Genomic DNA, 23,950 nt, shown 5'->3' on the forward strand with positions numbered 1-23,950 from the left:
TCCGCCGCCGGCGCGCTTTCGTGACGCAGCCCACGGGGCGGGGGAAGATGGCGGCGCTAGTGAAGCGCGTGGGATGGGCTACGCGACCGTTGCTGCCGGTGGTGCTGGCTTGGGACCTCGATGCGCGGCGCTGGGTCCGGGCACTGCGGCGGAGCCCCGTGAAAGTGCTGTTTCCATCTGGTGAGGTTGTGGAACGGAAGGTCGATCCCAGGAAACAGCCTCGGAAGGCGGCTGCAGAGGCTAGTCACCGGGAGCAGCGACAGAAGCAGCAGATTCAGGGGCCAGCATCTCAGACGCTCAGCACCTGGGAAGAGTCGGGGCTTCGCTATGATAAGGCTTTCCCTGGAGACAAAAGGCTGAGGTGATGTGTTCCCGAGGCTTGTCGAGTTTTCTCGTTTCTCCTCCCTCCTCAGAGCGAGACCTTGACCTCTTTCCTTGCGTTGGAGGACTTCGTGCAGCACACCTCGCTGGTTTTTATTATGCACAGAGGGCAGAATAAGTGTCTTTCTAACAGTTTGTTTCTTTCCCTACGAAGCTCTTCATGTCTGCTAGAGCTCGATGTGTCTCCGTAATGAGGATGTTGGTAATTACGCCTCTTTTTGTTTGCACCCACAGCAGTGTGATGACCATAGTTAAGTCCAGGCCATTTCGAGAAAAGCAGGGGAAGATCCTTCTGGAAGGTCGTAGACTGATTGCAGACGCTCTCAAGGCTGGTGCTGTGCCGAAAGTTTTCTTCTTTAGCCGTCTGGAATACATAAAGGAGCTGCCCATTGAAAAGCTGAAAGGTGTTAGCCTCATTAAAGTGAAATTTGAGGATATCAAGGATTGGTCCGACCTGGTAACACCACAGGGAATAATGGGTCAGTGGTTATTCAGTGTGTCTGTAGAAGGGGAGACTTGGGATTATTTGTTCATACTTGTCTCAGGGCAACAAATTTAGATGAAATTCAAAATATTACTGGGCCTAACCTTTTCTTAACAGCAGTTTCCAAATCTGTGACTCTTGTAGTTTAAGTAGAAACTGAAGCCAGTTTTCTGTCATCATTTGTTTTGTGAATTTTTATAGTCTGTAGGGAATAATCACACCTCCTCAGACCTTATATTTTGGGGGTCACTTCAACCTTTAATGTCCAGTTAAAACTTAAGAAAATGTTGGGAATTCTCTGGGGCAGTCCAGTGGTTAGGACTTGGTGCTTTCACTGCCTGTGGGCCCAGGTTCATTCCCTGGTGAGAGAACTAAGATCCTGCAAGCCACTTAAGTGTGACAAAAAAAAAAAAAAACACCCAAAAAACTAGATTACAGAATCATTACATAGAGTGTGATTTTACTACAAAAAAAAAAGCACTTATATATGGGTGGAGGGACATAAATGTAGGGAAGTGCATGGAAGAAGTTCTGAAAGCATACATTCCACTATTGAAAGCAGTTATGAGGGGGGTTATGTGCGGGGCCGGGGGGGCACATTGAATTTTTCCAACCAGAATGTTTACATGTAGTATGTAATTACAAATACACCAAGACTGATAAATAACCAAAATGTCAAATTACTCACCATACCCACATCAGACAAATGAACCACATTTCTTGTTTCCTCAGGGATTTTTGCCAAACCTGACCATGTTAAGATGACATACCCCGAGACTCAGCTTCGCCACACACTGCCCCTGTCATTGATTTGTGACAATCTCCGTGACCCTGGGAACCTGGGGACAATTCTGCGATCTGCTGCTGGGGCAGGCTGCAGCAAAGTGTTACTCACCAAAGGTAAGATCTCCTGTTACTGGGTGGATTAGGCGCCTGATTGTAAGTGAGCTGGCTCCGTGGGCAGATGTGTATGGATTTGGTTCTTGGATCTGTCCCTTGGTGGCTCTGTGTAAGTGAGCAGCATTTCGAGCATCAGTTCACTTATCTGTAAAGTGGGCGTAACAGATCTACCTGGTAGGGTTGTTCTGAGGATTAAGTGAGATGAATGTCAAGTACTCAGCACCATGCCTGGCATGCTCATTCTTGTTGATTATCTTTAAAATTATTTTGACACCTGCTAGGTTTTTAAAAGAACTTAAAATTAATTAAGGAAGACATAGATGCCGGTTTTAACACTTGGTTCTGTCCTCTCATCATAAAGAGAAATTTGTAGCCTTGGTTCCAAACAGCCTTGCCTGACAGTTGGGACGTGCCTAACAGACCTACTGTGGCCTGGAAGGAGGAGGAGGGAGAGGATCATCCATCAGAATCAGTGAAGCTGCCATTCGGTGTAAACAGAAGTGGTCCCATTACTGAGACTCGCCTATATTGCTCTTCCCAGCTCTTTCCCCCCATCACCCCTACCTGGGGTGCATCTCTCTGCCAGCATGAAAGTGAGACTCGGAATCCCTACATCCATACCCCGCTCACCTGCCTCACTGTTGAGAGCTCTGAGAGCAAGTGTGGTTTGGGGAAATGGACGTGTATCACCCAGGCAGGCATTTGCCACGTTGTTGCTGGTGGCTGGTATGGGAGAGGTAGAGAAAGGTGGGGAACACCTGATGTGATGCCCAACGTAGAGGACCCGAGGATGAGGAGGAATCTCAGCTTGTCCCTTAATCCTAACTGGGTGGAGAAGTCAGACTAGAAGGCACCTCTTCTGCCCCGACTGCCAGCCTCTTGGCACACAGCCCACCTCCCAGCCCGTTTCCCACGGTGCTCGGGAGAGCCTGTGGTTGGGGACCCACGTAGACAGTGTTACCTTCTCTACGTCTTTTTTTCCTTTTTGAACTTGGTTTGCCTACTTAACCTTTCCTGAAGTTTGATAGATTAACTTTTAAGATAATTTACAATGAGGAGATGTGTGCTAACAAGTCAGGGAGGGTAGTAGATATGCGGTGCCCCAGTCTGCTGTCTCCTGGCCTGTGGCACTGGGAAGGGCTATGCGTCTGCTGATGCATGGAGGCAGTTGTGTTTAGCACGACTGCAAAGACAGGGTGTGTGCAGGATAGGGCTCTGGCCTTGGTTTTTCCCAGGATTGCTGTAATTTCCCCATTAATAGTGTCTTCCTTGCTCCGGTCCAGATTCAACATTGAAGCCAAATGGATCTTTCTAAAATATAAACCAGATTCTGTTCCTACTTTGCTTAAAATGCTTTGGTGACATGTTGTCTTCTGGGTGAAACCCTAAACCCCTCGGCTGGGCACACCAGCCTCCTTTAAACTGGTCCTTTCCTGCCTCCTAACTCATCTCCCACCTCTTCCCCATTAATTGATTCGATTATCATACTTCCAGTGTTTGAACTAATTGCTGCTTCTATAACTCTCCTCTGCTCTGGCCTTTTCCTGACAAGATGCTCCTGTCCTTCACGATCCAGCTCAGCATTGTGTTCTCCAGGTGGTTTTTCCCTGATTGCCATGCTGTGTACAATGGTTTTCTATTACCCTGTTCATGCTTAACTTCAGTTGTTACTGATTATACAGTCACCTGCTGAAATGTCGTCCCAACACCATTGCCCACTCTATTACAAGCTCCTTGAGGTTGGGGATTTTAAGGTTCTCCCATCTCCTGTCCAAATGTCTGGCATGTGTGTGGGAGGTTTTTTTTTTTTTTTGGTCATGCCGCATGGTTTACCGGATCTTAGTTCCCGGATGAGGGATCCAACCCATGCTCCTTTGTAGTGGAAGTATGAAGTCCTAACCACTAGACTGCCAGGGAATTCTGTGTGGTGAATGTTGAAGGAATGAATAAAATCTGTTTCAGCTGGACGCTGCTACAGCTGGGGAGGCAGAGGTCCCAGCCACCAAGGCCATGATAGACATTTTTGCTTTATCGTGATCCAGAATTAATCTGGCTTCCTTCAAAGTCCCTTCTCTGGGCAGGTTCGTAATCTTAACTGGATCCTCTTTCATTTGATAGGCTGCGTGGACGCCTGGGAGCCCAAAGTGCTGCGGGCAGGTATGGGTGCACACTTCCAGGTGCCCATTATCAACAACCTGGACTGGGAGGCGGTGCCCGACCACCTGCCTGCTGATGCCCGCGTCTACGTGGCCGACAACTGTGGCCTTCACATGCAGGCCCAGGCCCAGGGGTCTAACAAGGCCAGTGACTACGGCTGGGTACGTGACCAACGCCCGCTGAAGTTTCATGAGTATGAGGAAGAGGAGGGTGATCTAGAGAGTGGAGAGAGTCAAGACTGGCTCCCTAAACTCGAGGTCCAGAGTTACGACTCAGACTGGACAGAGGCACCGGCGGCCGTGGTGATAGGTGGGGAGACCCACGGCGTGAGCCTGGAGTCCCTGCAGTTGGCTGAGAGCACAGGGGGCGGGAGGCTGCTGATCCCCGTCGTGCCCGGCGTGGACAGCCTGAATTCAGCCATGGCCGCGAGCATCCTGCTCTTTGAAGGCAAAAGACAGCTGCGGGAGAGGGTGGAACACAGGGACAGGCGTTAACACTGAGAGGACAGCGTGTGGAAGCCATCCTCAGCTTGACGTTGTCTCTGTGGTTATTGGAAAAATAAGAACTTCCATGACGTTCTGCTCAGCCTCAAAATAAGGTAAAAATTCCTCCTGAGGTCTCCCATCTTCCCACTGGTTTTTATGTATGTGTGTGGGTGGGTAAGAGACAGCAGAAGTAAGTGCTCCTCATGGGTCTTATGTTTTTAAAAATTGTCCACCAAAGAGCATCTTTGTGCCCGGAAAGTTGCTAAAGGCATCATCTTGGGCAGGAGGACCCCTCCCTCCACAACTGCAGGTGTTTGCAGTCAGGGAGGGCTGGTTAGAGTGACCAGGCGTGGTCACTTCCTCCTCTGATCATTGGTCAATGGAGAGTGAAGTGCAGACCAGAAGATTATGTTAAAATGCTTTATTTATTTCAGTGTGGTCAGTGGGTCTCAACACCCATGTTTTCATCTTTGGCCTAGTGGTGAGGACATTGCTGAGAGATTAATGACCTAGGAAGCTAAGGGTACAGGTGATGGCATTCAGTAGTATTAACAGTGGTTCTTCTGGCTCAGCTGTGTTAATCTCTTTGATTACTCATTCAGGCCATGACTTAAACACTGTTTATGTATGACAGTTTTTTCCCCCATTTCTGGTGAAACAGCTGAATTCATCAGTTGGTATTATACCTTCTTAGCATCTCTGCAGATATCTTTTTGAAGACTCTTGGTTCAGAAAAGGAAAAAACAGTTTTTAAATCTTCAACTTAACCCTGCATCTCTCAACAAAGCCATACTCTTTGTGAGAGCTTCCTGCCGTTAGTCCTGCTTTGTGTAACCCTTTTGGTTAAATGGAATGACTTGTTTACATTAACCCCTCGTCCAACATAAACAGAACACCAGTGTTCTTGGTCTGTGTGAACAGAGGCTCCTGCACGGGAGAGGGGCGGAAGTTCTGGGGATGAACGCTCGGGGCCCTTGAGCCCACAGCTCGGCAGCAAGACCCTGCTGTTCTTCTCTTAAGCCAGGGCAGGCTGAATCCTCACTGAGCGCCAGTGGGATGTAGCCAGGGACATGAGGGCAGGGGCAGGTGGTGATCACTGTAAGTCACTGTGGGAAGCGGGGGGTGGGACTAGAGTATGGGACCGACTTTTAAGCAGTGTTTTTGCAGCCACAGAGAATATGGTTGAAGACTGAGATGATAGCAGTGTGGTGTGAGCACCTCCCTTCCACATGGTGGCTCCTGCCTTGATTGGGGTTCCTTGGGAGCCCCTCAGCTGCCTGTCACGGGGAGGTCCAATGAGTTAACAGCATGCCCCAGAGAAACTGGGGACCTCTCCCAACCCCTTCACCTTGCCCAGGTCCCTGGTAAAGCCAAAAGGTCAGGCACGGCTGTGCCTTAAGTGGCCCCGGTGGGACTGCTCTGTTATGTTCGGGAGGAGTGGGTTTTGCGGGAACAATCTCTCTGGTTGGCTGTGCTCTCTCAGGCTGACAGGCTGGAAGCTGCTCTGGCTTGGACCTGTCTGGAGCCCCAGATAAATGTTGGGCGACAGCGGCCCCTGGAATGTTCTTGAGAGCGTCTGTTCCCGTCAGCCTTCAGAAACTAGACGAGCCCACAGCCTTTGTACTGTGCTGAGCCCACAAAGGCTGCATGTGGCCCCTACCAGCTTCACAGCCACAATGCCTGCAGGTGAAATGGGGGGGGGGGGGGGGCAACCTAGAGAACAATATCACTCTACTGACGTCTCCCAGCACCTTGGAAAAGTGCTAAAGAAACATACATCACTGAAATGAGGCTCCTCTTATTTGTATCCCTGGGTTTTTGTCCCTGCTGATTTTTGTCACAAAATAAAACCTAATGAAAGAACAACACACCCTAGATCTTGTCTTTGTTCAAAAAAACAGCACTGCAAAAGGGCATACCTGGCAAGTCATTCTACGCTGGTTTTATCACCCTGGGTGTAAGAAGGAAAAGAAATTTGCGTCCCCCACGCTTTATGATCAATGACTTGTATACCATGCCTTGTGAGTTCTTTATTTCTGGGTATAATTTACCAGAGGGAAGGGGCAGTCTTTCCTTTTAAATGATCATGGGGGAGAAAGTGGTGGTGAAGTTTTTTACCTACTGATGGAAATTAGCTATCTTGAATCCTTCTCAGTTTTTTTTTTACCAATATTTATGTCACCATTTCCCCAGGAAACAGGGATGCAAAGTGAGCAGCACATTGCTCGGCTGAAAGCAGCCTTCAGAGCTTCAGAAGGTTGGCCAAGCTGCCCCTTGCCTTTGTGCTGCACGTAGCTGTAGTGGTGGGATCTGCCACAAGGGGGCAGTCACACCTCAAAACGACTCCCCACGCTGAAGGGAGGGGTGGGGATTTCCCCTCGATGCAAGTTGTTGCAATCAGGAGACTGGAGTCAAGTCTCCCTCCACCACCCTGGGCCTGTGGCAAGCTCAGAGTTGCTGCAGTGAGAGATCCATCCACACTGTCATTCATTCTCGGCAAAAATCTTAAAGTATAGAAAGCTGGACCAAAAACTAAGGAGGAAATGTACAGAAATGGGAAGCAGCTGCTACAGAAAAAAAATAGCACATCTTTTTCCTTTGAACGAGCCTCTGGGAAAGCAGCTCTCAGCAAATGCTGATGTCCCCAGGTGCCTGGAACATCCATTGGAAACCCACTGCATTGCCCTTTAGGAGTTTCAAGACGGGAAGCATGAAAGCCCTTACCCCTCCCCAGCCTCAGTTGCTATCGCACCTTAGAATTTCAGTCATTCACAGACAAACGTATGGATACCAAAGTGGGAAGGGCGGATGGGATGAATTGATAGACGGACATACATGTATAAAAACCTACTGTATAGCACAGGGAACTCTGCTCAGCGCTGTGTGGTGACCTAAATGAGAAGGAAATCCAAGGAACGGGATATGCATACATATGGCTGATGCATTTTGCTGTACCAGAAACACAGCAGTGTTAAGCAATTACATGCCAATTAAGGGGAAAAAAAAATCATTAAGGCCCAGAGGATAAGCCAACCTTGGGGAACTGGTTTCTACCAGTTTCACCTGGGACCTCCTAGCATGTTCCCCAGGGTTATTAACAACACCAGATGTCACCACAAGCTGAGCTGCCTTTAGCTCCACTTTTTTTGTTACATCACTCAAAGACCCCAGAAACAGCACCACATCCTGGCTGGTACTGAAAATCATCTGTTGCACTGTGGACCCCTCTTGGCCAACCCTCTGTGGGAGCTGACCTGGCTGGCTCACCTGGAAAACGTGTTTTAAAGAAAACACTCATGTAAACACCTTTTAACTCCAAGATCTTACACCAATGAACATGCAAAGGAAATAATGCTAGAAGCCAGATGAACAGACAAGCTGATGTGCTGCTGTGGGTGACTTGACAGTCCCTGAACCAGGGTCCCCAGTTACCTTGGAGCCGCTGCAAGCACTGAAAGCCTCAGGAAGCCAGGACGCTGCCCAAAGCATGTGTACCAAAAATCTGCACATGGCAATGGTGTCAGTTCTGTCCTAGCCACATTTGTAGGGAAGAGCAACTTTTTTCAGCTGAGGCCTTGACGTTGCAGAGGTGCTAGAGCTAGTCGCTCAGTTGTGACCCCATGGACTGTAGCCCACCAGGCTCCTCTGTCCATGGGATTCTCCAGGCAAGAATACTGGAGTGGGTTGCCATGTCCTCCTCCAGGGGATCTTCCTGACCCAGGGATCAAACCTCGGTCTCCTGCATTTCAGGCAGATTCTTTATGGTTTGAACTACAGAGAAGGTGGAGAGGACCATCCCCACAGCTGCTGCTGCCTCAGAATGCAAGGAGAATACAGGTTGAGGAGATGAGGCTGCAGCAGGGTCTGGTCTCCCAGCCTTGCTTGCCCTCTGTGACTGCAGGCCCGGAGAGTGGTTTGGCTAGCTGGGGAGTTCATATCCTCTGATGTCGAAGGCAATCTGGTTTGGGGGCCTGGGTCCTAACCATGCCTCCTCCTGTATCCCACTTCTAGCCCCGTGTGGTTGGCTTACTTGTGTGAGGCAAGCGCACCCAGGAATCAGACATGAGGCTGGCTGCACACTGGTCTATAGGCTGAGGGACAGAGGCTTTTGGGAGGAGGCACGTGATTGCATGGAAACCCAACAGCTCCTCAGAACCATCCTACCTAAATCTAGTCACACATTTCCTGACTTGGGAAAGTATTCCTGAAGGCCCAGGGGGTGGGACACAGGCTGAACAATGAAGCATAATGACTTCTCTTCATGCTTTCACACTAAAGGCATATCTAGAACATCCTGATGTCAGACTTCCTCCAGTAGGAGAAATCCCAGCCATAGAGTAGGCTCCATATCATACTTCCCTACATCTGAGCCTACTGTTTTCTGGAAAATATTCCCTCCTCACACATGCACTACTTACTAATAATGAATAACCAATAATGAAGCTGACAAACAATTGCCATCTGTCCGCAGAGAACTTCCCCTTGAGCAGCCTGCTTGGAGGGAAGCAGTGGGCGCTCAACAGGGGTTGCTGGTGAGCAACGAGGGACTTAGGTTTAGGGCTCACTGGACACAGCTGCTTCAGGGTGAATGGAAGATCCTGAGCTCCAGCCCATCCTCGGTCCACACAGCAGCATCTGGAGAGAAGCTGCAGGGGCACTGCCACAACCCACATCCCTCACTTCTCTCCTGTTGAGGTCCTGGTCCTGGCAGGCAAGCAGGGGCCTGCCCGGCAAGCAGGGGCCTGCCCAAGGAGGGGTGGGGGTTCACAGTGAAACAGAATGCCGGCACCCTGGAGGGGCTGGACCAGGAACTCACTCGGGCGCCTCCCAGAGCTGCCATTCCAAGGCCTCTCCAGGTGGACACACCTCTGATTGTGTGTAGCTTCCTCCCTCTGGTGACCTTACTGGGTCCAGCATGCTCTATTATGTCTCTATTGCTGCAGAATTCCCTTTGCTGCCCTGCAACAAGGCAGCAGGAGGAGACAACAGCTTTTTAGTGTCTTTAATTAGGCAACAGGAAAAAACACAGTCTGGCTGAAAATTACCACTTGAAGCTTGACTGATGCCAAAACAGCAGAACAGACTCCCTGTGCTCGGATAAGTGGGAGGCACTGATTCCGAGGACACACTTGAGGCTAGGGGAGCAAGCAGCCCCCCTTACCCGCTCCTGGAAGAGAAGGTGGTTCTCAGTCACCCTCGGGCTTTTACAGCTACCTGCTATACATACCTGGACTCCCCTGGTGGCTCAGATGGTACAGGATCCGCCTGCAATGCAGGAGACTCAGGTTCCATTCCCTGGGTGGGGAAGATTCTCCTGGAGAAGAGAATGGCTACCCACTCCAGTATTCTCGCCTGGAGGATTCCATGGACAGAGGAGCCTGGTGGGCCATGGTCCATCGGGTTGCAAAGAATTGGACGTGATTGAAGTGCCTGGGCATGCATGCCAGTATTCTCGCCTGGAGAATTCCATGGACAGAGGAGTCTGGTGGACTACAGTCCATGGGGTCAGAGTCCACCACCACTGAGTGACTAGCACATACATACATACCTATCCCCCAAACATACTTTTCTTTTTTTCTTAGAGATCTTTACTGTTGAAGATAAGTTAAAAAAAAAAAATCTCAACTCCATTAAAAAAAAAGGGGGGGGGGGTAGAATCAGATCTGGAAGTCATTGTGGTGACCACAGACTTGTAACCCCAGGGTGGCATTTTTACAGCCACCATCCTGTCCCGAGCTGCAGGGCCCGGTTTCCTTTGCTGCTGGCGGAAGCCCTTGAATATGTCACAGCTGGTGTTTTAACCTGCTTCTAATTAGCGACCAGAATTTTAAGGTATTTTGGAGCTATTTAGTAGAAATTAAGAAGCCACCCACTTCGCCTGCATCAATACCCTTTAAGATCTCTAGCATCTTGCACTATAGAGATTTTTCACTGGCGAAGTGACTCTCCCCTGGCATTTCCCCTCAAAGTTGCCACTGTATAAACCAGAAGTACCTTTTTAGTAAAACTTCCCACTGATCTTAACCTCCATACCCCCTTCAAGAGGGGAATTCTGGTGTCATGGGTCCAGTTGACATTAGTGGCAAGTACAGTTGGCCCTGAATGGGCATAGAAGGATCATAGATGACCTCATTTTTCTGCTGCAATGACTTATGAGGACTCCTCACTGGATTTTGTTCCTTTTGCCTCAGAAAATAAGCAGCTGCTGAGAGACCACCTTTCCTCCAAGGTCATCATGGTACAGGGCAGAGACAGAAATCCCAACTATCCTCCAAGTGAGGTTGACTTCATCTTGTCCCCACCCTCCCATCTCCCCAGAGAGACACTGGCAGGTCTCCTGGAGCAGCCCCTAGTCCTAGGGGGTTGGACAGAGCCAGGTTTGAGGGTCTCCAAGCTCATTCTTCACAGGAGGACCCCTGCGAGACTCCTTGTGTTTCTCCAACTGGCCTTCTCAGGCTCTCTGAGCATGTGTTCCCTTGTGGAGGGGGAATGAGCATGAGTCCATAAGGATGCCGTTCATCTGAGACTCCACCCCCTGCCATGCAAGTCAAACCCCGAGAGATGGTGGCCAGAGCTCCAGCTGGGACCGGCCTCTGGCACTCTCATCCAAACGAGCATCCTGGCTTCTGGAGGATTCGACAGATGACCACGTTAGGGTTTGGTTCTCAAAAATCCTGACGCATGGTTGCCAAGTACCCAGTCAAAGTCAAGAGGATCTTGTATGTGCCACCCACTCCCTCACTGCCTACCCCATGGAGCACAGTACAAGCCAGAAGATTTTTGTTATGAAGGACAGGACAGCCCAAATGGTTGATAACGTCCAGAGATGCCTGTTTTATTTCTTTCTAGGTGATTGCATTTCAGGCTGCTAACAGTAATAGTCTAATGACCAACTCAACTTGTCCCTCTGAACTACAAATGAACAATCCCACTCAGCAAGAAGCAATGCTGTCAACAGCTAACTGGAAGGGGCTGGGTTTTCCAAATAAACGGTCTTGGCTGGCTGTGGGTGGAGCCAGAGGTGAGGCCTGAGATGATCCGAAAGGCCCTGACGCCTGACTGAGACAGGCTGAAACCCGAGGAAGCCTTCTACCCCAAATCATGAGCACAGCTGCTAGTTTCCTTTCTGTGGTCAGTTCAGCCCAAAGACGGAGCTGAGCTGGGCCCAGCAGAGCCAACACAGGGCCCATTTTTAAGCTGACCTGTCCTCAGCCTGCACTCCCTAGGGCACAGCCCTTTCTGCAGGTTCTTAGGAAAAAGCTAGGCTCCTGGCAATTCCTTGTCTCTTTTCAAAAGTTCTGCTTTGAGAAGAAAAGGGAACGCAGGGGTAACCAAGGGTGGGCAGAGGCTCCAGGGGCCCCAGGCCCAGAGCCACACACAGGGCGCTGGGGGCACGGTGCTCTTCTGGCAATGCAGGTCCACTGCCTCTTCTTGGGAAGATGACCAAAGGGGAGAACTTACTAACAACATTCTAAGATGGGAGAGGCTGTCCATTTGAGAAGGCAGAAGCTGGGGGAAGGTCAAGATCAAGGGAGAAAGAGCTCGAAGGAAGGAAGAAGCAGCTCTCTCTTATCACACGGGAGGCGCTCCATCAAAGCAAGCAATTACTACGTGAACCGTTACTGTAGCTACTCTTTTTCTCATCAGAAAAGAACACAAGTTTCCTTTGGGAGCTGGAGCTCCTCCCCTGCCCAAGAAACCGACTGACCAGCTGGTGTTTTCCTCCTCAGGTCGAGACAGACCAAGTCACTGAGGAAACTCCTGGTGGGCAGCAGCTCTGCGCAGACCTCCGGGGCCGCGCCCCCGCCCGGCTCCACCTGAGCGCGCGCGGCTCTGCGCCGCAGGGGCTCTGCGCATGCGCCCCAGCCCCGAGGCAGAGCCGGCGCACCCAAGGTCTGTGCCCACTTGGCGGAAGAACACCCGGGGGCGCGCAAAATGCCTCACCCAGAGCTAGCGACGAGAGCGCGCCGCAGCCCTCATTCTGGCCGGGTCACACCAGTCCCACGAATCCCCGAGCAGTCTCCAAACACGGTGGATTCTTCTGCTGCTGGAGAGGATGCGCACCCTAGGTGCTAGCTGAGGAGTTAATGCAGAAAACAAGGCACCACAGAGAGGTTGGACACTTGGGTTGTGTGATTCGGGACACGCTGTAAAAGTCCAAGGGCGACGGGAAGCGGGGAGAGGGGGAGGAGAAGAATGAGTTTTAAATAAGGTCCCGGGAAGCTGGGGCCCCACTAGATGGGCTCTGGTTTGAGCTTTTCTGCTAGGAAGTCATTCACAAAGGCCTCCACAATGGCGGGGGTGATCTCCTCCACGTCCATCACGTACTTGGCCCGGGCTGACATGTCCAGAATGGTGAGTAGGGGGGCAGCCTCGGGCAGGTTGGTGTAATCACGCAGGGAGTCAGTCATGTCATCCTGGAAGGCACCGGAGGGAAAGAGAACCAGTGAGTTGTCAAGAAAGAGGGTTGAGAATCCCCTGGGCCTGGACTCCCCACACACCATGGAGGGGAACCCCACCCCACCATCCTGAAGAGCCGCTGGCCTCCAGGCAAGATGGGCTCTCAGAACGGGGAGCAGGGAGGGGGTGGGGAGCAGGGGACCCTGCCCTGCCAAGGGCGAGGGGGAGGCTGGTTCATCAGATTCACTCTCTGCATCAGCTCAAACCCCAGGCAAGTCATCTTGCTTTATTAGCATGGAAGCAACTTTAACTTGTAAAAATGGGATGTCTTTTGATTACTTACTTTTACAACCCACTCTCAATTATCTGCAGCCCCACTGTGGGCAGAGGGCTATCTGGACTTCAGCTTCTGAATGTTTTTAACAAAACAGCTCAGTCCCCCCACCCCCATCCCATGGCTGTAAGGGGCGGGCAGGAATTGCACAACCAGTTCAGAAGCCCAGGCCTCTGAAGTACTACTGAGGTTTTACACCATCGTTATAGTAATCGTGGATTCCCAGTGACCTGAGAAATTTCTCTAGTATGAGGTGTACCTTTAGTAAATATAAAGGCAAACAGAAATCCAAAGACAAGGAGAAAGATTTGTAAGGGGGCAGCCATCTGAAATTGGGATTCCCAGGTGGCTCAGTGGTAAAGAATCCGCCTGCTGGAGACCTGGGTTCAATCCCTGAATCAGGCAGATCCCCTGCAGAAGGGAAAATCCCATGGACAGAGGAGCCTAGCAGGCTACAGTCCCTGAGGATGCAGAGAGTCGAACAGGGCTGAGCATGCATACACACAGCCATCTGAGGTTACTTTTCATGCTGCTGCTAATAGGAAATGGACGTTCTATACTCATCCCCAGGTTATCCCACTAAAAAACATGCAAAATTCTCCACTGAATGAGAAGACCTGCAGAAAGAGCTGATAGTATTCCGGGCCGTAAAGGCTGGCAAGCAGTTTCTGAGACAAAAAATGTTTCTTTCTAAAAGGGCAATTTCTTAGGAAAGATAAGTGATGGTCTTTTTTTCCCCCCACCCAACAAAGAGCACGCACTTCCCAGCAGTGCTGGGTGATTCAGCATCTCTGGCAGTGTTCACCCAATTCAGGCCCTCCATTTGGGTTAATAAACAATCTTCATGATAAACAGAGGGGAGACACCTGGACAAATCCCATCCATCCAACTTCCATTAGAAAGCCAAGCTCAGTGCCTGCTGCCTCCCTGCCCCTGTCCCTCTGAGCAAACATGGGGAGATGAATTTTAACATCTGTTAAGGCCCAGGAAGGGGCAACTTCTGTCTGTGGGTGAGGATGGGATCAAGACAAAGGCCTCAGCCCCAGGCCGACTGTGAAGGGCTGGAGTCCTGGGCTCAGAGGCACCTAGTTGGTGCCAGACAGTTCCAGCGCCCTGTGCCCACTTCCTTTCCTGCCATCTTGCTTCTGAGGTTAGAGAACTGGCCAAGAGAGCTGCCAAGGCCAGGAGCCCGGGTTCAGGGCAGAGAAGGTCGGGGGGGAGGTGGCGAGCTGGAGTAGTGGATGCCCCTATGCCCCTGGGCCTCTGCCTAACAACCTGGTCCAGGCTGGGCCAGCCCTGTTACGGGACCCCGTGGACAGAGGGAGTGAGAGCTTGCTTCCAGAGTCACTCCTGATCTCACATTCGCTCCTCTCTCCCGCCACCTACTTAATGCGAGACTTTGGCAAGAAACCTCTCAGAGGCCAGGTCTCATAAATTCTATAAAAGGGGTTCAATAATGGCTCACATGGGGCTCTGGGAGAGTGAGCCAGCCTGGGCGCACAGCCCTGCCAGGCCGGCCTCGCCACAGCCTTACCCTCTCCCAGCCTCACTTTCTTCATCTGTGAACCCCTAAGGATGGCGTTCCCGCCGGCCAGGTGATGAGCACGTGGGTGGTGCAGGTGAGGTGCTTGGCCTGGCGGGGCGGGCCTACAGGAAACCTGCCAGCGCTCCTTTTCGGTCTTGTTTCTAGAGCGGCCACTGGAGCCCTACAGCCCCGCCTCCACCCCGGCTCAGCCCTTTCCCTCTCCTGAGCCCATCTTTTCTCTCCGAGCCGCTGTTCTGATCGAAGGAGTTAGAGTTTAATACATTCAGCGCGGCTTCCATTTGTGCTTTGTGTGGAGCGGGCTGTGTAGCCCAGGGCAGGGCCCTGTGAACCGGCTTTGTTCCCTCTACCCCACGGCTGGGCAGGGTGACTCCAGCTGTCTTCCAGGGGCCCACCGGGCAGGGCTGGCTATTGAGGTGATGAATGGGTGGTTCAGGGAGTCTGGCCGCCCCTGGGATCCAAACACAGCGTGAAATGAGCACGGGGCTCGGACCAACTGGAGGTACAGATGGGAACAAGAAGGGCGGGTGGTGGTGGAGGTGGGGCGCTGGCTTCAAAATGTGTGTCTGTCAATAACCGACTCAGGCCAGTGCCGCAGCGGGGTGGGGGGGGGGGGGGGGGAGGCGGCTGCGCATGCGTGGAGGGTGGCTCCGGGGTGGGGAACCAAGGGGGCGTGGCTGCGCAACTTGCGCGATCTCAGAGATTCAGTGTCTGCAGGACCCAGGCTACCCCACCTTGGGAGCCACCCCCCTACCAGCTGGAGGCCTTCTAGGGACAGGCCTGGAGTGGAAGAAGCAGGGATGCCAGGAACGTCAGCATTCTCCCTGGGCTGGCGGGGTAACTGCAGGTCGGAGTGATAGTCGGATCCCCATCAGTGTTCCGTGATGGGAAAAGCCCCCTTGGGCGGACGGGTGTCCGGGGACTAACCAGTCTCTTTGTAAAGCATCAGGAGCCTGGCTGGGACCCAGCCCGGAAGGAGTAAGTGCTGACCACTATCTTTGTGGCTCCCTAGCAGCCGGGGTGGGAGCAGTCTGGGTGCAAGAGGGAGCTTCTGTCCTAGGAGAGCCCCCTGCTGCCCGGGGACTGCTGGGTAAGAGATGGGAGGGAGGCGGCGGCAGGGGCCAGAACTGGTTTTCCTTGACTGATGACACCTTTTCATGCTCCGTTTGTCTGTGGGCTCTTCTAGAAGCACCGTCACCCCAGAACCCCAGGCCCCTTCAGACATCCCCAAGGGCTACATCACTCGTGTTGTAAAGGTCGGCCAGCAGAACCAGCCCCGGGGGCCCCAGCAGCACTCACCTCCCCTGCCACAAAGAACAGGAGCGGCGCCTCCTCCTCTTTGGCTTTGTACTTGGCAATGATCTTCTCAGCTATTGGCTGGATCAGCTGCTTGGCCGCCTCCGACTCGCCGTCATCCTCAGAATCTGTGACAAGAGAGAGAAAGCCACAAAGAAGCACTGGCTTGTCAATCAGATGGAGTGGTGCCCAGGTCCGGGGCCTGACACGCCCATCTGGGCGGCCCCTGAATGGAAGCAAAGCCTCCCCTGGGACACCGACCTCGCCTCCTGGAGGTACGAGGGTGTGTCCCCAGGCACAGGCCAGTTTCCTCACTGCTCTGGCAGGCAGGCTGTTCTGTATCATGCCTCCAGGAAGAACTCACTTCACCATCTAGCACTAATGCCCAGGCAAATGAAATCCTGTTCACTGAACTCCTCACAAACCCACCTTGGAAGCTGAGCCTCTCCTAAACCAGAACCTGAGGCCCTGTTGGTTCTCTCTCCATCACAGAATGAGATGCTCTGTCCTTGGATCCCTGACTTCCTAATGGAAATGGCAGAAGTGGCGGTGGTGGTGAGTCAGGACGACGGTCTGATCATCAGCTTCAGTGGAAGTTGGGAGGCACCAGGGTACTGGTGCCAACTTCATAGCTGGCAGCGGGACTTGCCTGGGAGGGGACAGGCTGACTGTAGGGAAGAACCCCCAACCAGGCTCCCAGAACCCCCTTTGGGCATCTCTTGCTTCCAGTGAAATAGCAACACGGGAGCAGCTCAACCCCGCTGAACCCAGTAACCTAGAGCCAGTGCAAAGTAGGGGAGGGGGGACAGGTGCCTGCAGAGGACCTTCACCCAGAAGTCCTCCCAGGAGGACCAGTGTGCAGGCTTAGCCCCATACACTCTAGATTCATCTCTGATTAGCTTGGTGATGCTGGGAACTTGCTTTGCCTCCCTGGGACCCTGTTTGCACATTTACAGATGGCCAGTGACGTTCCCAATTGTCCCTCAGTTCATAAAAGCTTCCCAGGCCCCAGGCTGGGGGCGTGTGAGCCTGCAGCAAGCAAGAAAGCCCCAAGGTGAATGGTTCCCCAAGGCCATCCCTTCTCAGGGTCACTGTTGTCCAAGCACAAGGCCAGCTTGCAAGCCAGGATTCCCTCCAGTCCACGTATGGGCTCCCCACCCGAGGGCCCCCAAACCAGACTTTCAGAGAATGGGGGTTGGATGCTACACATATTCTCCAGCCCCCTCACTATAGACGGCAGCAGCTCGGCCATGTTCCTGTTTCATGTACCATGATCCTGGTACCCAGACTTATTTTTAGTTGGAACCGAGCAATGAGTCCTAAGGCAGAGGGCGAGGTGGCCCTCGGCCAGCAGTTACTCCATTTGCAGAAGGAACCAGGGGTCACCCCACGGGCCTGCCAGGAGCCTGGCACGGGTATTCCTGCATCTTCCTGCAGGGCAGACCAGTCACACACTGAGCACGAGAGGGAGAAGCAGGGAGACGGAGGGGTTCTCAGTCCCAGAGATGCCGCCCGGGGCAGCTCCTCAGAGCACAGGAGAGAAGCGGCAGCAGCTGGGGGTGAGCCCTGGCCTGAGGGGGCCCAGTCCCCCACAGCTGCTGCGCGGCAGCCCCACCTCCAACAATGGGTCTGTTCATCAGCGGGCCCAGGGCTTCCTCCCGGCCTGACCTCTTCTTCCCAGCTGGTGGCCAGGAGCAGCTAGAAGGAAAGCAGAGCAGCAGCTCCCTGCACAGCCGCCACAGGGGAGAAGCATGAATAAATCACCGGGGTCAGAAGCACGGCAGCCAGAGACAAAGGCCCAGGCTTTGTGCTGCTGGTGACTGAAAGAAGCTGCAGGGACAGACCCCCCTGGCCCCCTAGTGAGCTCTGCCCATTTTGTCCCACCCGGGGCCCACAGCTGAGCTTCCTACCTACAAACAGGACGAGGCAGGGGCCCTCGTTCAGCTGCACGGCATTGGAGTCGGAGAGCTCCAGCACGGGCTTGGGGTGCCACGGGAAGCCCCTGCAGTCCTCGTCGTTCAGCACCTCCACCCGCCCCTGCCGCGTGATCACCTCCCCCTGCGGGTCCAACACGATGAGGGTGGGGATGCCTGCAAGAGAGAGAGAGCTTGGCCATGGCCCCACAGTCCATGGGACAGCGCCCCCAGACACAGTTTAGTCCTCGAGTGGAATCCGGGCTCCACCTCTGAAGAGCCACGGAACCCCCCTGGGTCTGCAGGGGACTTCTCCACGGAACTCCAAGCAAGTCACCTCCCCTCTCTGGACCTCAGACCCTCTGCTGCCATGTGGTAAACATACTGCAGTTCCCACCTTATCCCACTATGGAAGGATCAACGAGGCTGTGCATTTAAGAACTTCAGCCCTGGGTCTCAGTACATAGAAGAAAAATGAGAAAGCCTAGACAGGTTGGATGGCATCATCAACTCAATGGACATGAGCTTGAGCAAACTCTGGGAAATAGTGAAGGACAGGGAAGCCTGGTGTGCTGCAGCCCATGGGGTTGCAAAGAGTCGGACACGACTGAGCAACAACATGAGGTTCCCAAGAAACAGGAGCTGCTCCCCCGCCTGCAGGAAGTCTCCACCTCAGGAGGTGGTGTGAACGCATACTCCCCCGCAGAGCACACTGAACGGTATGCAGACTAGCACAGATCACAGCAGGAGGGCCCCACCCGGGGGAGCACAGGGGCCTGTGTGGGGAGGAGCCTGGGGCAGCAGACAGGAGGAGGACAGCTGGCCACCATCTCCAGCCCTGCTGCCTGGGGAGGTTCCAGTGCCCACTCTGAGGGCGACAGTCCCTGGGGGAAGCATACAGGCAGTGCTGCCGCCCTCACATTAGACTTGTGGACTGGGGTCAGAGATGCAACACCCAGCTCCCCACAAACCACAGTCTCCCTCCAACCATAAAGGCTCCAATGGAAAAATCAGAGGTGACCCCTTCTGGGTTATAGGGGCGTGTGGGTTTTCCAGCTCCCTGCTCCTTGTGCCCCACTCCCTGCTGCTTCTCCTCCAGCTAGGGACCTCAGCCCATGGAGGTAGCCTCGGCCTTGACCTCTGAGGACACTTGTCTCCCCAGTGGTCCCTCCCCTCCTTGCACTAACCAGCCACCTCCCCACCGGAGCTGATTGGAGCTAGATGGGCCAGGGAAAGCCAGAGCAATTTAATATTTATAGATTCCACAGCTTTGAGTCAGTAGTTTGCTTCACTGACATTTTACTTCTCTGTGGGGGGTGAGGGGGGGAGGGATGCTGAGGTACCAGAAACACAGTCGTGGTGTTTTGTAACCTGTGCGGTGGCCGGGGCGGCAGGCATGCAGGGGTGGGCCTGCCTTCAAAAGGAAAAACGAGTGCATTATGGTCACACCTAAGAGGAGAGGCTTGGCGTGTTGGAGAGTAGGTCCAGAGAGAAGCGGCCTCTGGGGACTGCCTTTCCCATCACACACATCATATACAAATGCATGTGGCCACAGCCAGAGCTTCTGAGGGCTTTCAGCATGTGCCCAGAGCACAAGAGACACGGGGCATCTTCAGCCTCATCTCGTATCTACTCATCATCTCCCAGAGACCTGGGGCTCACATCAGGGGTCTCCCCATCCCGGATGGGGCTGGGCTTGAGTCAGTGGCCTGTAGGGGCCTGGGGCTGGGGCCCACGACATGAAGGGCCAGCTGGTTGCAGACAAATGCCTCCCAGTGCCATGCCCCATTTCAAAAATGCTTTGGCAAAGTTGTTTAATCAGTTTCTGAAATTGGGCAATTTCTAGTGTTGGGTTAAACCAGGGCCCTGCCCACTGCTATGATTAGACACAGCAGCAGGCTTGTTTGTAGCCCAGATGTGGGATGCTGGGTTGGTCTGTGGAGGGTAGGCAGGCAGGCACAGAGGATGGAGAAGGGAGAGAAAGTAAAATCCAAAGGCAGAGAGGCCTGCTTCCTGGTTTGGGGCTTTGGTTTCTCCAGGTGACTAATAGGCTTCTTTGTTACCATGGCTAAGGCCTGTCTCCAGTCCTTGCCAGTTGGGGTGGCGGGGAGGCACCAGGACAGCAAGGCAGGGACTCGAGCCCCCAGGTGACTATTGGGGGTTCCTCAGCCAATTCCATGGAGGAACAGCTCCCCTGGACCCTGGGTCTCCCCACCCCTCCCCAACAGCTATGCAAAAGCAAAGGCCCCTTGTATTTGGTGCTTTAAGCCCAAGATGATGAGGTTAGGTTGACTGTGGAGCACAAACAGAAAGTGACTTGGTACAGTGACCACAGATTTCAATCCAGAGAAGCCCACTTATAGCACATGGACTGGGAAAAAGAATTGACAAGTACCAGTTGCTTTCCCATCACTGACCGGATCTTGGGTTAGTTTGGCCCCAGAGCCCTAAGTGTGTATGCCTCTCTGGGGATGAACCAGCCAGAAGGAAGTTCACTCTCGTGGCATCTGTTCAGTGCTCCACTCAGCGTGGGGACCTCACCCTGGGATGTAAGGCTATCCTCCTTCTGCCAATGGTCAAGTTGCCTACCCAAGGCCATCTGCCCAGTAAGTGGCCAAGTTGGGACAGGAAGCCTGGTCTGCTTGTCGGCAAACTGCTGCTCTTTCTACCAGGCCAATCTGCTGGCAGGGACTCTCAGCACTGTAGGTTGGAGGATGATCATCGCCAAGGAGGAGCCGGGCAGGGCAGGGCACGCTCCTGTATCCATACCTTCTGCACCACCCACTTCCCTCTTCTCTGAGGCTGTGGAAGAAGGAGGCTGAGATACAATCATCTGAGGCTTCAAGAGAAGGAGGCTAAGATAGGATCACCTCTCCCCTTTCTCTCCCATTCACCCGCTTCCCCATCCAGCCCATCCTGCCTTCCCTGTTCCCCCGTCCCTTGAAGCAGGTTCCCTGAAGCAGAGACTTCCAAGGAGAAAATAGGGCAGAGCCTCTAATGGGAAACTTAAAGGGAATGGAAAATTTCTAATCGATGCCTTTGTACAAAATAACTTCCACACCAGCAAGGGGCTTCTCTGAAGGGAATAAGAAGGGAACAGTTCATCTCTGCTTCTCTTGATCGTGTCGTTTCCCAGCTGGGACAGTGCTGGGGAGGAGACTACAGTGAGGGTTCTAAGGAAGATGTAGGCAAGTCATTTAATTGCTCAGAGCCTCAGTTCCACACCGTCAAATGCGGGTAGTGGGAGTTTCCAATCTTACTTGGGTGTAGGAAGCAGTAAAAAGATGACAAAGTAGAAAATGTTTTTGAGCAGGATATCTGGCACAAAGTACTCCATATATATCAGCTCTCATTATAACTAAGTCCATTATTATTATTATTATTAGTCATCCCTAGGTTGACCATTTGGCTCTTGAGAAGGGGTAGAAGACCAGTGCCAAGGACTTCCCTGGTGGTCCAGTGGTTATGATCCCACACTTTGACTGCCAGAGCCCAGGTTCAGTCCCTGGTTGAGGATCTAAGATTCGGCAAGCCGTGTGGTATGGCCAAAAAATAGAAATAAATTGAAGAAGGAGAAGCCTTGCTTTAGTGATATAAATGGGAACCTCCACGCTGCCTGGAGGGAGTTTGCTCAAGAAAGAGAAGATAAAGGTGAGATCAACACCACAGGGAGGGCTCCAGGGATGGCGTGATGCTGTAACGTCTACAGATGGTGTTCTCTTACATGCACCACCCCAAGCTTAACCTCTGGGCACAGAACACATACTTTACACTCCTAGAGAGGGCCTCAGCCCCAGGCCCCTCCCTGGGGAGCTTGGGTAGACCATGGCAGAGCCTCCAAATCCCCTTCACCATCTCCCTGAAAACCTAGAGAAGAAAGAAAAGGCCTAAGGAGCTGGCTCCATACTGTTTCCTCCTGGGAGAAGCCGATTTGTGAGTATGTAAAACAATCTCAAAGTCGCACGTACTGAGACTGTCCCACTGTTGCATTTGGCTGCTTTTCTATCGCCAAAAAAAGGGGGTTTCGAAGGAGGTGGTGGGTCTGGGGGCAGCACCGTCAGTGGGTGGGAGAGGAGCTGGGCAGGGCTGTTTCTCTACTTCTAGATGTCCATGTGATCACAAAGATTGTTGGGACTGGGGAAGAGAAAGGCGAGGAAAAGCAGGCCCCAGGACAGGATAGAGCAGGTTAGGGCACGTGGCAGGACAAAAGGTTACATGATCACGGAAATACATGGTCATCATGAAGACTGTAGCAGGATGGAAAATGTTTGTAATATGTGGTTAAATTGAAAATACAGAATACACAGTGCTATGTGTACAATTACAACTGTGCAGAAATATGCTTGTAGACAGAGACCAAAAGGGACTCAGAAAAGTGAAAACAGTTGTGTGAGGAAGGCAGGAATGCGGGTGAGATAGATATACATTTTTCTTAAACTGTCTTATGATAAATTCATTCAAGTTAAATAAAAATCAAATAAGAACTGAAGGGCAGTAGGGGTGGGATGACAAATACAGACCATGCTTTGGCCACGTCCACCACCCATTCCGTTCATCACATCCCTCTTCTCTCTCCTGCTCCCCTAAATCTTCCCCTGCTGGGAGAGCTAATAAAGAAAGGAAGAAGGCATCTAGTTTGGGAGGTGAAGCTCAGAAAAACCCAAGGGAGGTCAAAGGGATTAGGCTCACTTGAACTTGGCCAGAAGGCCCATGTGGCCATGTCAGGCGGCACAAAAAAGACTTGTTTTTGGCCCCACCACAAGGCATGCAGGATCTTAGTTCCCCAACTAGGGATCAAACCCATGCCCTCTACAGTCAAAGTGCAGAGTCTTAACCACTGGACTGCCAAGGAAGTCCCGAAGAAGACATTTAAAATGGCAGCATTCTTATAATATAGAAAAACCAGAAACAACCAAGAACCCACTGACAGTGGAACCGATAAACAGATAAACAGGCTGTAGTACAACAATGCACTTCATGGCACTGAAATAAACCAGATGTAAATATCAACAGGGATAAATCTCAAAAACATAATGTTTAGTGAGAAAAGCAAGCTGCAGAACGCTATTACAGCATGTCAGCACTTAAGTACACTTCTACAGACACAGCCAGCACGACGCTACACTACTCATGGATTCACAGCCGCAGAGCAAGCATCTGAGGAAGGCTCGCACTGAATGGGTGATGGGGTCCCTGCTGGGCAGCCCCAGCACCCCAGGATGGAGGGAGGGGCTCCGGGGAGGAGTGGAGGGAACCCAGCATGGTGTGTGTTTAATGCTCCCATTCATTTCTATACTAAATATTGGAAGCAAAGGTGTCAATTCTAGGTGGTGGCCACAGGGGTGTGTGTTATATTATTCTTTGTCCTTTCCTGGTTTTTCTTTTTTTATGTTCTCAAAATGAAACAAGAGGAGCAGAGGAGAGCACTGAGGCTGCTCTGGAGGCCCCGAGGCAGCCCCCAGCCACCCTCCCCAGGCCCAGGGGGCAGCTCCAGACAGCCTGCACCAGTCCTTTAAATCCTGAGACTTGCCTACAAATACAGCAGTGTCAGCCCCTTATCCTCGGTTCATCGAAAACCACAATGGGGACTTCCCTGGTGGCTCAGTGGTAAAGAATCTGCCTGCCGATGCAGGAGACGTGGGTTCGATCCCTGATCAGGGAAGATCCCACATGCCACAGGTCAACTAAGCCCGTGCACCACAACTATTAAGCCTGTGCTCTAGAGCCCACATGCTGCAAGTGCTGAAGCCTGAGCACCCTAGAGCCCATGCTCCACAACAAGAGAAGCCACCGCAAGGAGAAGCCTGCTTACTGCAACCAAGAGGAGCCCCCACTCGCCGCAACTAGAGAAAAGCCTGCAAGGCAACAGAGACCCAGCACAGTCAAAAATTAAATAATAAAAAAGAAAACCACTATGGCTGAATGTTTCATTTTTATAGAAAATAGACACCGCCTCACATCCATTTTTTGAAAAGGGGCTTAGAAGGGAGAGAGAGAGGAGAAGGGCAGGGAATGGGTGAGGAAGGTGGGGAAAAGGAAAAAGGAGAGGAAAAGCTA

The 23,950-nt window shown here is 52.4% G+C and overlaps 2 protein-coding genes across 5 annotated transcripts in view; one reads left to right on the forward strand and one right to left on the reverse strand.

Moving 5' to 3' along the window:
* The first annotated feature begins 5 nt into the window (after positions 1-5).
* MRM3 (mitochondrial rRNA methyltransferase 3) lies at positions 6-6,090 on the forward strand. 3 transcript variants are annotated; one of them, XM_065909712.1, is made up of 4 exons: positions 6-361; positions 616-785; positions 1,598-1,765; positions 3,884-6,090. In XM_065909712.1, the coding sequence occupies exons 1-4, from the start codon at positions 48-50 to the stop codon at positions 4,414-4,416; spliced, it is 1,185 nt and encodes a 394-aa protein (XP_065765784.1). In that variant the 5' UTR covers positions 6-47; the 3' UTR covers positions 4,417-6,090. The 3 variants fall into 3 exon arrangements, with proteins under 3 accessions (XP_065765784.1, XP_065765783.1, XP_065765782.1); XM_065909711.1 differs by having other exon boundaries at positions 619-860; XM_065909710.1 differs by having other exon boundaries at positions 7-361; positions 616-860.
* Positions 6,091-11,214: 5,124 nt separating this feature from the next.
* The window catches only part of NXN (nucleoredoxin), a 158,178-nt gene continuing 145,442 nt past the window's right edge, over positions 11,215-23,950 (reverse strand). For both annotated transcript variants that reach the window (XM_065909708.1, XM_065909709.1), the window contains exons 6-8: positions 17,891-18,070; positions 15,984-16,108; positions 11,215-12,824 (exon numbers count right to left, since the gene is read on the reverse strand). In XM_065909708.1, the coding sequence (XP_065765780.1) occupies positions 12,642-12,824; positions 15,984-16,108; positions 17,891-18,070 (488 nt within the window). In that variant the 3' untranslated portion in view covers positions 11,215-12,641. The remainder of the gene's footprint in view (positions 12,825-15,983; positions 16,109-17,890; positions 18,071-23,950) is intronic.

Source organism: Muntiacus reevesi, chromosome 18 (genome assembly GCF_963930625.1).
Source record: "Muntiacus reevesi chromosome 18, mMunRee1.1, whole genome shotgun sequence".
NCBI classification, from domain to species: Eukaryota; Metazoa; Chordata; class Mammalia; order Artiodactyla; family Cervidae; genus Muntiacus; species Muntiacus reevesi.